The 17089-nt window shown below is 33.1% G+C and overlaps 2 protein-coding genes across 2 annotated transcripts; one reads left to right on the plus strand and one right to left on the minus strand.

Moving 5' to 3' along the window:
* Window positions 1-3686: 3686 nt before the first annotated feature.
* Window positions 3687-6191, minus strand: LOC142226288 (trans-1,2-dihydrobenzene-1,2-diol dehydrogenase-like). Its single transcript, XM_075296206.1, has 5 exons — window positions 6067-6191; window positions 5440-5663; window positions 4424-4715; window positions 4115-4361; window positions 3687-4053 (listed from the first exon to the last, which is right to left on the minus strand). The coding sequence occupies exons 2-5, from the start codon at window positions 5645-5647 to the stop codon at window positions 3793-3795; spliced, it is 1008 nt and encodes a 335-aa protein (XP_075152321.1). The 5' UTR covers window positions 5648-5663; window positions 6067-6191; the 3' UTR covers window positions 3687-3792.
* A 2291-nt stretch (window positions 6192-8482) lies between these two features.
* Window positions 8483-9539, plus strand: LOC142226289 (transcription termination factor 4, mitochondrial). Its single transcript, XM_075296208.1, has 2 exons — window positions 8483-8614; window positions 8673-9539. The coding sequence occupies exons 1-2, from the start codon at window positions 8564-8566 to the stop codon at window positions 9513-9515; spliced, it is 894 nt and encodes a 297-aa protein (XP_075152323.1). The 5' UTR covers window positions 8483-8563; the 3' UTR covers window positions 9516-9539.
* The last annotated feature ends 7550 nt before the right edge of the window (window positions 9540-17089 follow it).

Below are 17089 nucleotides of genomic sequence, written 5' to 3' on the forward strand. Positions count from 1 at the left end.
AAAAAACTTTTTCCAAATGTTATTTCTATAGATAATTTTGTCAAAATTTTATTTCTATAGAAAATTTTGTCAAAATTGTATATCTATAGAAAATTTTGTCAAAATTATATGTGTATAGAAAATTTTGTCAAAATTTTGTTTCTATAGAAAATTTTATCAAAATTTTATGTCTATAGAAAATTTTGTCAAAATTGTATATCTATAGAAATTTTTGTCAAAATTTTATGTGTATAAAAAATGTTAAAATTTTTTTCTATAGAAAATTTTGTCAAAATTTTATTTTTATAGCAAATTTTGTCAAAATTGTATGTATAGAAAATCTTGTCAAAATTGTATGTATAGAAAAATTCTATAGTTGGAAAGGTATATTTTGCAATATCAACCAAAACATTAAAAATTCTACCAAACAGTAAAAAATCTAAAAGTTTTGATAGAATTCTACCAACTGCGGCAACCGTTCTATCGACCCATCTATGTTAGGTTAGGTATAGCCGGCAGCTATATATTTTTTTTTTCAGAAAAAGAAGCTATTATACGAAAATAAAACAGAGAACATCGACTGCTCTTTTTAGCAGACTTGTTACATGCCAAATAAGCGCTAAGAGGAGTCAACAAGACCAACTAGCTCGGACGGTTTCTCTTGGGGTGTGTCCATCCCAACCTCTAGCCCAATGGCATCCACAATAATTTATACAGGTATCATAACAAGAAAATACCAGACAACCACTTACATCGATACACATATTCCGATAGGGAGGAAGATGTTACCTCCACTCACCCGCCCAACCTTGGTCATAGAAACCCAATCAATTTTGCTATAACCCCACCTGCCTCCGTGGAATCTTTTGAGAAGTTAAAGAGGGCCTTAACGACAGCTCCAGTATTACGTCACGCGGATTTTTCCAAGCGATTTTATATCCAATGTGACGCGTTTGATTATGGGGTTGGACCGGTCTTATATCAAGTCAACGACAAGAATGAGGAACACCCCGTAGAATTTTACTCCCAAAAGTTGAATTCGTGCCAGAAGAATTATACGATTACAGAGAAGGAATGTTTGGCAGTAGTGATGGCCATCAAGAAATTTGGACGATGCGTGGAAATGATGCCTTTTACGGTAATCACGGAACACGACAGTTTGAAATGGCTTATGTCACTTAAGGATTTGAGCGGACGACTGGCTAGATGGTATCTGCAGTTACAGGCATTTAACTTTGAAATTGAACATCGTAAGGAAGGGACAACGTTGTAGCTGACATGTTATCCAGGGATCCGCAGACTGTTGTAGAGGCTATCAGTGAGGAGGAATTGATAGAATGTGATGCAAGCGAATTTGAATGTGAGGAATATAAAAAGCTGATTAGAAATATCGAGGAAAATTCGGATAGGTTACCGGATTTGAAAATTTCAGAGTGAAAGGTCTTTAAAAGGACAAAATTTGACCGGCAAGAGAGATTTTTCTATTGGCCCAAGATGAAATGCCAAATTCGTGATTATGTTCGATCGTGTCAGGTCTGTAAGGAAACGAAATCGGCTAATCAAAATTTGATGCCGGCGATGGGACAGGAGGTAGTTACGGACGGAAAGACTTTTTCAGAAATTGCATAGACTTTTTGGGAAAATATCCGAGATCTAAAAATGGAAACTGTTACATATTCATTGTTTTATATAATTTTTCCAAGTTTGTGTTTATTAAGGCAATGAGAGAGGCTACGACCAATAATGTGGTACAATTTTTGGTACAGGAAATTTTCCACAAATTTGGAGTGCCAAAAGTAATACATAGTGACAACGGATCCCAATTTGTGGCGAAAAGTTTTGAGAGGATGATCGATTTGTATGCACCCAAAGAAATTTGTTAGTAGGGACAGCAGAAAAGTCTGCTAAAACAGCAGAAAGTCTGCTGAAAAAGGGACAGCAGTCACTGTTTGCTGAAATAGCAAACATTTCCTGCTATTTTTTAAGTTCGATTACACTAAAACATGTTCTATTTTGGCTAAAATAAATAAAAATGTCAACTTAGGAGCTATCCTAATATAATTAACAAAATATTTTATGAATATCAAAATATTTTATGAATATCTACAGTATTTGACTAAAAATCTGAATATTTATCGAATTGAGACATAACAGCAAACAAAATGTTTGCGATCGTATTTAGGAGCTTGTAAGTATATTACAGTGCAAAAATATACCAGAAACTACTTATGGTTCTTAAATATGCTTTTGGGAAAATTTTATAACCTAAAAATTTTATAAATTGTTGTTCATTAGCCCCTGAAGTACAAAAATATAACAGCAGACATCGACTGCTGTTTTTAGCAGACTTTTTTCTATGAGTGTGGGATAAAACATTTGAGGACAGCTGTATATTTTCCCTAGTCAAATGCAGTTGAACGGGTAAATCAATCAGTGTTGTCAGCTATCAGAGCCTATATAGAACAGGACCGCCGAGACTGGAACTTATACCTATCGGAGATAGAGTGTGCTTTAAGGACATCCATTCATTCGGCTACCGGTGTGAAACCATTTTTTGCCCTTTTTAGATACCACAGATACTCAAATGACTCGGACTATAGACTTGCAAGGAAGCTTCAGACATTGGGCGACCATGAAATTAATGAAATGTCCCGGAATGAAAAGATGGAATTGATTAGGGAAGGTATCAGGAAGAATATGCATGCTGCTTACGAACGGAGCGCAGAAAGATACAACAGGAGGGCGCGAAGTCCGAAGTTAGTCCCAGGACAAGAAGTATATAGAAGAAATACCGTATTGAGCGATTTTGGGGGAAAAAATATAAATGCTAAGTTCTGCAGGAAATTTTTAAAGTGCAGAATTTTAAGACCAGTTTGAGTTAGAATTACTAGATGGCAAACCAGTTGGAATATTTCATGCAAAAAACATAAAGTTATATTTCAAGGGCCACCAACGAGTGTTGTCCAGTAACCCAGGAACCTGGAACGGAACGAAACACACACAAAGTAAGTGACTTGTAATTGAATGATGAGACTGGCACTTCCCTAATGTTAAATAATGTATGCCCGTTTTTGAGAGTCTCAGGGTGCGGGAGTTCCCCACGTTGGGAAAGACCCATGTACGGAATGAAAGTTTGATTGAGAAATTGTACCGTTCTCAATTAAGTTCGCGATGAATCATAATTGTTCTTTTCTGTGGAAGCCCGCACATCAGTCTCGGCCGGAGCAATTTCACCGACCCTGGAGTTTTGTTGCGGGTGATAGTAGTGTGTTGATTGCAAATGGCAGGAGGCGAAACGTTAGGGGGCCTGCAAAGATGGTAACCGTATAAGACCCTCTGGGCTGTAAATGAAAAGAGGTTGGGATGGACACACCCCAAGAGAAACCGTCCGAGCTAGTTGATCTTGTTGACTCCTCCTAGCGCTTATTTGGCATGTAACAATATGGCGCCCAACGCCATAATATAATAAATAAAATTGCAGATGTTTTGTTATTACATCAAAATAAAACTGTGAGTAATTTGTCTGTAGAAAATCTGTAGTAGCCGTTTGCTATTGCTACCAGTTTTTCCTATAGGCGTAGCGAAGTCCAAGCAATTTGATTATTTGTAGCCTAATAATTGATGTAAGATACTTATGTCGTCTATTATTACAAACGCTGGAGACATTGCCAGCATTCAGACTTTGTGTTTGCAAAAAAATTACCGAGTTTATAAAATATCAAAATTTTCCACTTTTTTATTAGATGATATCATAATATTTCTTGGCTATATGTTATTCCAATTAAAAAAAAAACTAGTAACTATGACCGATATTTATACTTTATCTTCAGCATATATTACGCCAACTTGCTTGCGAATCTCATCTTCTATATGGGCAAATAGAAGGCTATCATTATGTGAAACATATTCATTTTGCAACTTTCCATCCAAAATTGATTGACGAGCAGCCTCAGCTTCATAGCGTAAACCTTCTGAATTCGGAAAATTAGTGGAGTATTTGCCTTTTGGTAGAACCCATTCCTTTTCTTGGCCATCAATATCGATTAATTTTGTGGGACACCAAAATTGGAGAAGCTGAAAAATATCAAACATTTTTAAGTCAAAGAAGGAAATTCTTTCATTCCTGCTCATTTACCGTAATTTGTCCTTTTGTTCCTTTAATAACCGCTTTATTATCCAACAAAGTTTTAGCACTTGTATGCATCTTCGATTTCCGATTTCCAGAATATATAAGCTGTGTTTCAACATCCATATCGACACCTTCTTCATTGATAGTACCTTTGGCAATTATTTGTTGAGGAGGCTCTTGGAATGCCCATTGTGAAAGTTGTATGGTATAGATTCCCAAATCCAATATAGTGCCTCCTCCTAAATTATTTTTCCTAAACAAAAATTAGATTTTGTTATAAAAATTTAGATACTACAAATTTATTAATAGAAATACTTCATTCTCTCGACTTGTTCGAGTTCAAATCCGAATTGAACATCAACTTCTTGAATTTCTCCCAATACACCGCTTGCAATTTGTTTTCGAACATACTGATAGGCTGGGAAGAAACGTGACCAAACAGCTTCCATTAGAAATAGTTTCTTAATTTCAGCATATTGTATTAATTTCTTTGCTTGTTTATGATTCATACACAATGGTTTTTCGCATAAAATATGTTTACCATGTTCCAGCATTAGCATACATATTTCAAAATGTTGTGGATTTAATGCCCCCACATAGACGATATCTTAAATGAAAATAAATGTACATATTAATATTTTGGTAGTGGTAAAAATGCACATTACGGAGTGTGAACTTGATTTTCAAATATATTTAGACATTAAGTAACTCCAAAAATTTGCATAGTCTCCATCTGAAAGAGACTTAGGAGATGCTTAAATGAAAAGTAATTCCAAGTAAATTATAAGCCTTTCACAATTTATCAAAAGAATTTACAGTTTGTCAAGAAAGTGTTTTGACAATGGGATAAAAATTATGTTTTGTTCTAAAATTAAATATAATGAAATTTTAAAAAAATATTTTATTATGTATTTTGCAAAGTATACATACGTACACAGAATTAAAAATTTAATAAAATATTTAATATTTCAATTATTTCTAGAATTTGAAATAGTTGGCAATGTCAAAAGACTTTCTTGACATACTGTATATGGTAAAAGTAGGCTTAACGTTTTCCATAACTTTTTTTATATCCCGGGCTGTATTATCGTGATCATATGGTCACACACATTAGACCGCCACTAAATCTTCAAAATTCGAAATAAATAATTACAGCACAATTCAAGATATAGGAGTAAAAATGAATATAAAAACGATTTAAGATTAGATTGTGAATTAAAACACGGATATGACAAAAATTTATCAGTTGTGGATCAATAAAGGGTCTTGAATAATTTAAATAGAGGCCACTCCGTGAATTAATTTAGCCAAAATTTCTTTATTATACTTACCTATATCAGAATATTCTGCCAACTCTGAATAGCTTCCAAATGCTTTTGGTATTTCGTGGATTTTGGCAAATTCTTCAGCCCTTTTGAGATCTCTGGCCGCAATAGCAGTCACTTGATGCTCATCGAACGGTAAAGTAGATAGAGCCACACAAAAGTCATGGCTTATTTTTCCGGCGGAAACAATACCCCATCGCAAAGGACTTGGCATTGTCGGAGAAAATCGACTGAACCAAAAAAATAAGAAAATGGGGTTATTAATAAAAACATCGATAACTATAGTAAATTATATATTCATGATAAGCTGTTTCTGTTCTTATTCAGTGGTAAAGGTAGTGTTAGCAGGGCTAAAAGTATATGAGTTTTAGCACATAAAACAATAGCGAATGCTTTTTCTTTTTTTATGTTGGAGGAAATACTCGAAAAAACCGTCTCCCGTTTTCTTCTGGTCTTCTACGCTATGGAACGGAATTTATGACAGAAGAAAGCAGGCATGGATAAATTAAGCCCTTCTAAGTCATTTCACCGCCATTAATTACACGTTCGGAGGTATGGTAAAGTTTGCGGAATTTCTCCGAGAAATCCGAATATAATAACAGCCCTACACATAGCAAATTCTGTTTTATGTACCTTGAACTATTGGATTAACTCCTAAACAACAATACTTCTAAATTAACTAAAATAGTTACGAGACGAGTTTAATAATGCCGGCAGACGAACAGTTATTTACTTGTTGTTGTTTTCCTTGTCTGACGTTCGAGGCGGAATACCAGCTGTTAAAAATAGTGTCATCCCAATAAACACATGCGGGACATTTTTCAAATCCAACACCTTCTTTACTATGTTCACACTATAGACCCTGCCAAAATTTTTTGAATTTGACGGCGCTTCTGAGAATCCCCACCACGACGAACACAGTCGTATACGATATCCAAAACTCGTCGGAAAAGTGCCGTCACTATTGAGAAGAGCCTTTTTAGCAACATTTAGAACGACGCCAATAAGAGTCCCTTCTAACTATTAGTAAAAGTGAATTTTAAGATAAGGGTAGGTACTATGTTCGGTTTTCGAGTTGAAAACCACTTTATTTTTGCGATTACTTTTCCTTAAATAATCAAAATTATAAATGAAAACAAACTTATTCCTGTAAAGTCTTGCGGAAATATAGAGGAACAAGAAACTACGCATCAATTGTGTTAGTTTGTCTGCTTTATATTGAACTGTTTTAATAAAGTAACCACGAAGATTTCAACGCGAAAAGCGAACATAGTACTTACCTTAAGGTGGGTATTAAGTTCGAGTTTAGCCGCTAAAGGTGAGTATTAAGTTCGAGTTTAGCCGCTAAAATTGCCATTTTTTCACGATTACTTTTCTTTAATAATACTTTTTAAGGAATACAAACTTTGTGAAAACTTGCTCTGGGCTATTCCCCATCAAGTTATAATAAAATGTGCAACAAATATATATAATTTTATGCCTTTTCTTACTGATTTAGTTTTCACTTTAGTGAAAAAACTCGAACTTAATACCCACCTTAAAGGTGAGTATTAAGTTCGAGTTTAGCCGCTAAAATCGCCATTTTTTCACGATTACTTTTCTTTAATAATACTTTTTAAGGAATAAAAACTTTGTGAAAACTTGCTTTGGGCTATTCCCCATCAAGTTATAATAAAATCAGCAACAAATACGTATAATTTTATGCTTTTTTTTACTGATTTAGTTTTCACTTTAGTGAAAAAACTCGAACTTAATACCCACCTTAAAATAGTAATTTTTTCGCTAAAGTGAAAACTAAATCAGTAAACAAAAGCATAAAATTATGCATATTTGTTGCAGATTTTTTTATAACTTGATGGGGAAAAGCCCAAAGCAAATTTTCACAAAGTTTGTATTCCTTAAAATGGATTATTAAAGAAAAGTAATCGTGAAAAAATGACGATTTTAGCGTCTAAACCCGAACTTAATACCCAATCACGATTATTTTTCTTTAATAATCCATTTTAAAGAATATAAACATTATGAAAAGTTGCTTTGGGCTATTCCCCATCAAGTTATAATAAAATTTGTAACAAATATGTATAATTTTATGCCTTTTTTACTGATTTAGTTTTCACTTTAGCGATTTTAGCGGCTAAACTCGAACTTAATACCCACCTTTAAAAAGCAATTATGTTGATTTATAAGTTGCAATTCTGCTGATGCTCCAGCTTCTATCAGTGTTTATTCTTGATGTATGACAGACACGCTGGAAAAATATCTGAAAAACTACCACTTTACCCCGTTTGGAAAGTCGAAAAATTTTCACCAATATACCTTTAACAATTTTAAGCGAAATAACTATGTTTTCAGCTCTTCATTTTTAAGGTGGGTACTATGTTCGGTTTTCGAGTTGAAAATCACTTTATTTTCGCGATTACTTTTCCTGAAATAGTCAGAATTATAAATGAAAACAGACATAGTCCTGTAAAGTCTTGCCAAAATCTAGAGGAACAAGAAACTGCACATCAATGGAGGTAAATTATGTGCTTTATATTGAACCCTTTTAATAAAGTAATCGCGAAAATTTCAACGCGAAAAGCGAACATTGTACTTACCTTTAGTTGCGCTTGGTGAATCACAAAATATAAAATGGCTCTTGTAACAATGGTTTCATGTACATTTCGTACTTTTTGATACGCTTGCGACATCACAGTTAGCGATTGTCTGTGGTAGCGATGAGGATGAAATGGAACTTTGAAATGCTGGCAGTGAAATTGCCACTTTTACAAATGCCATACGATTCTTTTATCAGCTGATTTTGCTTCTTAATATTGTAAACGACATATTGAAATTTTTGTTTTTGTAATCTCTTTATTCAGCCATGATTTTATAAAAAAGTTTTTGCGCTTGAAATGCTGCCATGAATTATTAATTTTTATTTACTCAGCCATGATTTTATAAAATAAATATTTGCGCTTGAAATGCTGCCATGAATTAGACAGTGTGTTTACCCTTGATTTCGCGCATAATGTGAACATTCTTTAACATGCCGTAATCATATGTTAGTGTAAAAACGGCCTAAAGGTTAAATAACAGCCGACCAGATGTTATTGTTTTGTTCTTAAATATTTGGAAGAGAAAGGCTACTATGTTTAGGAATATTATTACCAAGTGCCGACAATGCGTTCCAAATACAAATGTAAGTAAGCCTATGAACAGCGGATCAATAATAAAAATAAATTAATAATAATTTTCAGGGCATAGGACAGATTCGTTATTTAACAAAAGCTGATACAACTGGAGGAATTGACCTGCAATCTCAAGAAAACGGACAAGAACTACAAGATGTACATATCCAAGACGCTTTAAAAATTCAGCCACTTCTAGAATCAGTATCTCCACAAATGTGGCACAAGGCACATGCAACGTTTGCAAATCATGGATTGGATACAACGAACTTTCTAAGAATTGTCACAGGCAACCCAAAAGTTCTCACCCGATCGCCACAAAAAATAATAGAAACATTAGAGTGTTGGCGTTCCTGTCAATTTGGCGAATATTTTCTATTCCTTCTTATTTCAAAATACCCTGCGTTAATGGATGTCAACGATAAGAGAAGGTTGCTAAAACAAATTGCATTTCTTCGAAGTTACGTCGGCACTAGTAAAAATGTGTGGAAACTTCTGATGAATTGCCCAACACTAATTGAGCAGTCTACTGAGTCAATAAAGGCCAAAATTGTTTATATGAATGAAATAATGCGAATAGAAGTTCCAGAAATAGTGAAATCTGAAGCTTTATCAAAATCTTTGGATGATATTAAATGTAGACATGTCTTTCTAGAACGTTTAGCTTTGTTTAAACCACGTCCTCTCAAAGCTGATCCAAATGAACCCAGTAAAAATCCACGACTATATAAAATTACCGATACATCAGATAAATCATTTGCCACAAAAGTGTGTCATGTCTCATTGGCAGAATTTGAGGCATTTAAAGAGTTATATGCTCGCGAATTGGAGAGAAAGCGCAAGGAGGAGGATGATGAAGAAGAAGAGGATGACATGGATGATGTTTATGACGATAATATAGAATCAAAATAAAAATATTGAATTTTATTTACCAGATATGTAAAGCTTTTGTTTATGAAAAGGGTGTGGGTAGCCCACATTTCACTACAAAAATTTATCCTACACTGATTTTATAAAGAAAATTAAACAATTTGAATTTAAATTCCACTAGAACCCTCAAAAATATAGTTATATTGCCGAAAATTTGATCACATCCAGTTTTCTCTACAGGTGGATAGATGTAGAGATGCTAGGTTATTATGCGTTTTCCAATGATAATATCTACCATTGTTTAATATAATATTTCGTTTCGTGAAATGCCGCCCACAAAATGACATCGGCGCAAAATTTTTTAAAATAGTACCAATTTTTAGCTGTATGATTTCTATTTCTACAAAATATACATCTTGGATCCAATTTTCCTTCGGATGGTTTCCCTTTTTCTTCCACATTTTCTTCCTTATTTTCAGATACAATCATTTCGATCTCTCTTGCTCTATTTATCAGATCATGAAAAGAGTCAATGCTCATTGGCAGATCATATTTAACCTGGGCTGTGGTGTCGAACCAATTTTGTTCCTACACACAAAACATTATGACCAACATTTTTTCAATTAAACACTTAATTGAATTTGGAAACGGATTCAATTAATATGTCAATTGATTCAATTAATTATTTAATCAAATCCGAATAAAAACCAATTAAAAAAATGATTGATATTTGTTACGTTTCCAATTAAAATATTAATTGATTCAATCAATTTGTTAATCAATTCGGAAATAATTTTCAATTACAAACGTGATTGAAATTTTTTCCGTTTCCAATTACACATGTGATTGATCCAATCACCTTTGTGATTGAAATTGAATAATTTTGAGCAATGGAAAGAGCGATAGAGCGAAAAGAGAACAAGAGAATGGGTATTTATTCAACAAGGTATGATGGAGAGATCAGTCTGTTGAAGTAACTCATAACGAACGGTTGGGTTTTTGTTTTTCGCGTAAATTGAAAAACATGATTGGCGACATTCTGTCTGCTGCATTCAAAATGTGTGCATAAATATTTTGAACGCAACAACAAATCATAGCAAAGGGTTGAAATAAATAAAGTGTGCAACAACAAATGGCCACGTGGTAAAGGTTTGAAAAAAATATATGAGAGAACGCATTTGAAATTACCTATGTTTGTGTTTTGTGGTATTGTAAAAATGGAAAACAATCTACGTTTATTGAAGGTAAGAAATTATGAAATGTGAATACCGTTTTCCATTGAAGCCTGTTTAGATTAAACGGACTAAAATAATATATATATTTTTTTTTTTCATTTCTTTTAGTGACCAATTTTATTTCGTGAAATTGACCAATCAATCCCATCAACTCCATCATTTTATCAAATATATAAGAATATGTTTGCAATAGTGGGGGACCGTATTGATCTTTTAAAATTATAAATTTTTTTCACTCCTAGTTTTCTTAAAACCAAGAGCGGTATGGGTTTGTTGGAAGATTCACCTTGAAGTTGCGAAGTGGCGTTGGCATTAAATTGCATTTTTGTTTTACCTGCCTTTTTCAGTTTGAACCCAAGTAGAGAGCAGTATATCTGATATATAAACTAATGAGCTGAATTATGTAATGGTAAAAAAGTTCTTTCTTTTGGATTTAAAAATATCAAAAATATCGGAAAATAATAAAAATATGTATTTTCCATTTATATTTCCAGAATTTGCAAAGTATCATCAATATAATACCAAATAGTACATTGCTTTCCCATTATTTTTTGTCTTTGATTGGTTCAAGTATTAATAGACGATTTCAATGTGTGGAAATTTTGGAAAGGAATTGTTACTAAAATTAAATTACCGAGCTCCTTAATACACCTTTTTATGCTAAAAGACTACAACTGCAAAAGAAGATTATAAATCTGCAACCTGGAACTAAGAATTGAACTTGATATTCTATGTTAATTAACAAAATTAACTTTTAATTGAACAAAATTAAATTCGAATTATTCTGTTTACTTTCAGAAAAACTGATATAGCTTACAGTCTGCTGATTTATTGGAAATCTAGGCGCATCTACATATTAGAAGGAACATGCTAACATGGTTATTATTATAAGGAAGGTAATGATAATTTATTTTTTCACCCTATAGTTGTTATTGATAGTAATTGTATTTGTAAGTTATGTTAGAACAAAACACAAATGAAAAGAACCAAATTTATTTGTCTATTGCATAATTAAAAAAATAATAAAATATTAAATATTATAAGAAACACATATTTTCTTTTATTTCAAATAAAACTAAATACGGTTTTGGGGTCGCAATATATACATTTTTTGATCGAAATTTATAACCAAATTCAATTAATTATTTAATTGAATGAATCAAATAGTTGATTGATTTTTGTCGCGAAATTAATTAAAATTTTAATTGATTCAATTAAAACTGTGATTGAATTTTATGTTAAAAATCAATCACGTTTTTAATTGATTCAATCACACAATTAATTGATTCCGTGACAAAAGTCAATTAAATTTTTAATTGAAAATCGTGTTGGTTTTCAATCAAAATGGGTGATTGATACTATCATTTTCGTGATTGAAGACATTTCAATTAAAAAAATGATTGAATCCGCGATTTTCGTGATTGAAATCAAAAAATTTTTTTTTGTGTGTATATATGTATTAGAAGTTTAGGAAAATTAGAGTCATTTTTACAACTTTTCGACTAAGCAGTGGCGATTTAACAAGGAAAATGTTGGCATTTTGACCATTTTTGTCGAAATCAGAAAAACATATATATGGGAACTATATCTAAATCTTAACCGATGTCAACCAAATTTGGTACGCATAGCTACAATGCTATTTCTACTCCCTGTGCAAAATTTCAACTAAATCGGAGTTAAAAATTGGCCTCTGTGGTCATATGAGTGTAAATCGGGCGAAAGCTATATATGGGAGATATATACAAATCTGAACCGATGTCAACCAAATTTGGCACGCATACCTACAATGCTATTTCTACTCCCTGTGCAAAATTTCAACTAAATCGGAGCAAAAAATTGGCCTCTGTGGGCAAATGAGTGTAAATCGGGCGAAAGCTATATATGGGAGCTATATCTAAATCTGAACCGATTTGGCTGATATTTTGTTTTTCGAGACTCATAAAATATTCAGATGTACGGAATTTGAGGAAGATCGGTTGATATACACGCCAATTATGACCAGATCGGTGAAAAATATATATGGCAGCTATATCTAAATCTGAACCGATTTCAATAGGGATCGTCTTTGAGCCGAAACAGGACCCTATGCCAAATTTTAGGACAATCGGTCTAAAACTGCGTGCTGTACTTTGCACACAAAAATACACCAACAGACAGACGGATATCGCTAAATCGACTCAGAATTTAATTCTAAGCCGATCCGTATGGCGTTACATACAAATACACAAACTTATTATACTTATTAAACCCTGTAGTGGTGAAGGGTATAAAAATCAACAGAACATTAGATTTCAATATAAAAATACAATTAATTTAATTAAAGCAACTAAAAGTAGTTTCACACTTTTTCATATATTCCCAGCAAAAAAATGTGCAAGGTGTTCTAAAGTCACAACTTTAAGCACTTCCAAAAATGTCCTTCCAAAGATGTTCTTTAACTCGATTTTTTCATATTTTTAATTGGTAATTTTAACTTTTTTTGTTTCAAATAGGTAAAAACAGAGTAAAAGTTAATAAAACTATACAAATTATTTAAATGTTGTCAAAAAATGATAAATCTAGAAAAAATGTCAAATGGCTTAGACAATGCATTAAAATTTATAAAAATGATTTATTTGGCAAAAAATAACATCTGAAACACTGAATTCGGGTTATTATGAAAGATTTTTTTTAATAGTGATTACTATTTTAGTTAATTAAATCAACAAAATAATAAAGGAACTTTATGGAGATTTCTATTGTAACAAAAAGTGCAAAGTTTTGGAATTTGTTTACAAAATATAAACAGCTGAGATATAGCTGTAATTTGGTTGTAAGTATTGTAACCCTAGGCTTGCACCTTTTCATCGACGCGAAATCTCCTTTAAGGTCAGTACTATGTTCGCTTTTCGAGTTGAAATCTTCGGGGTTACTTTATTAAAACAGTTTAATATAAAGCAGATAAATTAAGTCAATTGATACTCAGTTTCTTGCTCCTCTAGATTTTGAAAAGACTTTACAGGAATATTTTGTTTTCATTTATAATATTGATTATATCAGGAAAAGTAATCGCTAAAATCAAGTGAAATCAACTTGAAAACATAAATATTGGCACATAAGTCATAAGTTCAACCACAGCTTTATTTCATAAAAACAAAAAATCATACCCACATAATTGTATATAGTCCCCATATAAACTGATCCACAGAGTTGATATAATACAGAATTAAATGTTATACACCTAGACCTCGCTTTGCGTCGCAGATACGTTCCAAAAAACAAAAACACGACGCAAACTGAAATGACGCAAAGTGAATTATGAGCTTCTATGGCAAACCATGCAAAGATTGGAGACAGATAACAACGCAACTTCGAAAATCTTATGACGCAAAGTGAAAACTAGTACTAATTCAGCAACGACGCAACTTCGAAACAACGCAAAGCGAGGTCTAGGTGTACTTCAAAAGAACTACCCAGTAAAAATAGCGTCGCCAAAAAAGTAGTGAAAATGTTCTTTTTGGATCCGGAAGTAGTGCAAAATTGACGCAGAAGCGATGAATTTAACATGGGCTTGTCATAGGACGGATAGGTTAGGTTAGGTTAGGTTAGGTGGCAGCCCGATGTATCAGGCTCACTTAGACTATTCAGTCCATTGTGATACCACATTGGTGAACTTCTTATCACTGAGTGCTGCCCGATTCCACGTTAAGCTCAATGAAAAGGGACATCCTTTTTATAGCCGAGTCCGAACGGCGTTCCACATTGCAGTGAAACCACTTAGAGAAGCTTTGAAACCCTCAGAAATGTCACCAGCATTACTGAGGTGGGATAATCCACCGCTGAAAAATATTTTGGTGTTCGGTCGAAGCAGGAATCGAACCCACGACCTTGTGTATACAAGGCGGGCATGCTAACCATTGCACCACGGTGGCTCCCCATAGGACGGATGTCCGCCATTTTATGCGCTTTACAGACTGTCAGTTATTCCGGACGGAATGTCGGTGTTTGTAAAGAATCTTACGGATCGATACGACTTGTCGGCGATGACTAAATAATCGGTAAATGTGTTATCGATCCCATAAACATGCTGCAGTATCGATTATGCCTTCGGACTTAACTTATAATGTGCACAATATATGGGAAATGTTCGACACGAGCACTGTCGTCCGGAATAACTGATAGTCTGTAAAGCGCATTAAAAACAGGCGTTGCACTGAATTTGCAGCACTTCTTACTCTGTGGTTCGAATTCAGTGTTTGGGATGTGAATTAAAAAATGTTGTCATATTTTGACAAATAAATAATTTTTATAATTTTTTATGATTTTTAATGCATTCTAACGCTTATCTAAAATGTTTGAATTAAATTCCCAATATTTCTTCAATGGATTTAGAATTTTTTCGAAAACATTTTAATAAGTTGTACCATTTTTTTAATGCTTACTCTGTTTTTAAACTTTTTGAAACAAAAAAAAAAAAAATAATTTAACCACACCCAAAGAAATTTGTTAGTAGGGACAGCAGAAAAGTCTGCTAAAACAGCAGAAAATCTGCTGAAAAAGGGACAGCAGTCACTGTTTGCTGAAATAGCAAACATTTCCTGCTATTTTTGAAGCTCGATTACACTAAAACATGTTTTATTTTGGCTAAAACAAATAAAAATGTCAACTAAGGAGCTATCCTAACATAATAAAAACAATATTTTATGAATATCTATAGTATTTGACCAAAAATCTGAATATTTATCGAATTGAGGCATAACACCAAACAAAATGTTTGCTGATCGTATTTAGGAGCTTGTAAGTATATTACAGCGCAAAAATATACCAAAAATTACTTTTTGTTCTTGGTCCTGCTTTGTGGAAAAATTTATAACCTAAAAATTTTATAAATTGTTGTTCATTGGGCCCTGAAGTACAAAAATATAACAGCAGACATCAACTGCTGTTTTTAGCAGACTTTTTTCTATGAGTGCATTAAAAATAAGAAAAAAAAACGAGTTATAAATAATTGAACTAAAAGAACTTCCTGTAAAGTTGTGCCTTTGGAAGAACTTCCAAAGGCAATTATACCCACAATATTGAAGGCAATCTCTATTTTTCAAATGATATAATAAAGTGACAAAAGATAATAATGAGAATGATGACAATTAGAGAATTTCTTATCCTTGGAAAAATAGATATTGTTATGATCAGTTACTACTCATAGTATCTACAAGATTAAATTCTTGTGGTGCAGGTTATTAAAACATAATAAATAAAGAAAATTCAAAACCACTAAAATATCTTCCAATGCCCAAGGATGCTCAGAACGCCAAACGTCCATTAGAGTATGTCTATTCTCCAAAAAGTTCCGGATACAATTTCAACTACAACAACGATCCTAATGTTGTGTAAAGTATGTGTCTTAAGTCTTTCGTTTCCATATGCAAAAGTTTTAAAGAGCCAAAACTGAAGACTTAAGACACATACTTTACAGAACCTATGAAAGTTTTCGTGCAACCATATCATGCCTATATCAAAATGCAAAACCATGACACCCTTAAATCATTTTATGTTGAGGTTGGTTGTATTGGATTTTCTCACCAAATAGAGAAAAAAACTTTCGCTTGTTATTAAGCAATTGTTGGTGTATGAGCCTATTAAGGAATTCAATTTCAACCTATTAAGAATATATTGAATAAACGTTTTAATAAAAAAATAAAATCGAAGCCATTTGATGGCACAAATATTATTGGCTACACAGCAATCACGTATTTATTGTGTCTTGCATATATAAATGCAAAATAAGATTTCTGTTTTATTTGGGGAAAAGAAATTCCAAAAACTATTACAAAGTGAAATTAAATACCTGACTTATACACCCTCTAGCACCTAAAAAGTAGATGTGGTGGAGTGTATGGGGGTTACGCATGTACAAATATATATGGATATTGGAGGTATGTGTACTTCAAAGTATCTGTGTCTGCTGTATCGTCTTTGTGAAAAAAGACACAGACATCAAAAAGGTTTATGCGTCCATCCAATTGACAGTTTAACTTATCCCAAGCCAAAACACATTCCATCTGACTGGAATTTACAATTACCACTTGACAAAGGCAGTAAAGTTCGTAAAGTGCAGGTTCGTCCACATATTTGATACTTGATGTATGTAGATGCCTGTGAGTGTGTAGTGTGTGTGTGTTTACAGGTCCAAAATGTTTTATCCACAATTTGGCGACAAATTTTGTCTTCTTTCCTCTTTGCACTTTTAGTTATTGACACCACAAATCCAAGTGGATAGTGCTAGTACGCACCTACAACTCACTATGCGGCAGTAAACGTCTGCATTGTATTGTCCAATTGTCCGTCGATGTGATATGTTGCGAACGTGCTAGAAAACCATACCAAAAGACCGTAACACAA

This window comes from Haematobia irritans, chromosome 2 (assembly GCF_050003625.1).
Source record: "Haematobia irritans isolate KBUSLIRL chromosome 2, ASM5000362v1, whole genome shotgun sequence".
NCBI classification, from domain to species: Eukaryota; Metazoa; Arthropoda; class Insecta; order Diptera; family Muscidae; genus Haematobia; species Haematobia irritans.

What these genes read in the sequence shown, in the direction of transcription:
- LOC142226288 (XM_075296206.1), bottom strand. Translation starts at nt 5,647, where the DNA reads ATGCCAAGTCCTTTGCGATGGGGTATTGTTTCCGCCGGAAAAATAAGC. An exon ending in GAACAAGTCGAGAGAATGAA is followed by an intron (nt 4,362 to 4,423) that starts GTATTTCTATTA and finishes ATTTTTGTTTAG; the next exon opens with GAAAAATAATTTAGGAGGAG. An exon ending in GAACAAAAGGACAAATTACG is followed by an intron (nt 4,054 to 4,114) that starts GTAAATGAGCAG and finishes GATATTTTTCAG; the next exon opens with CTTCTCCAATTTTGGTGTCC.
- LOC142226289 (XM_075296208.1), top strand. Translation starts at nt 8,564, where the DNA reads ATGTTTAGGAATATTATTACCAAGTGCCGACAATGCGTTCCAAATACA. An exon ending in AATGCGTTCCAAATACAAAT is followed by an intron (nt 8,615 to 8,672) that starts GTAAGTAAGCCT and finishes AATAATTTTCAG; the next exon opens with GGCATAGGACAGATTCGTTA.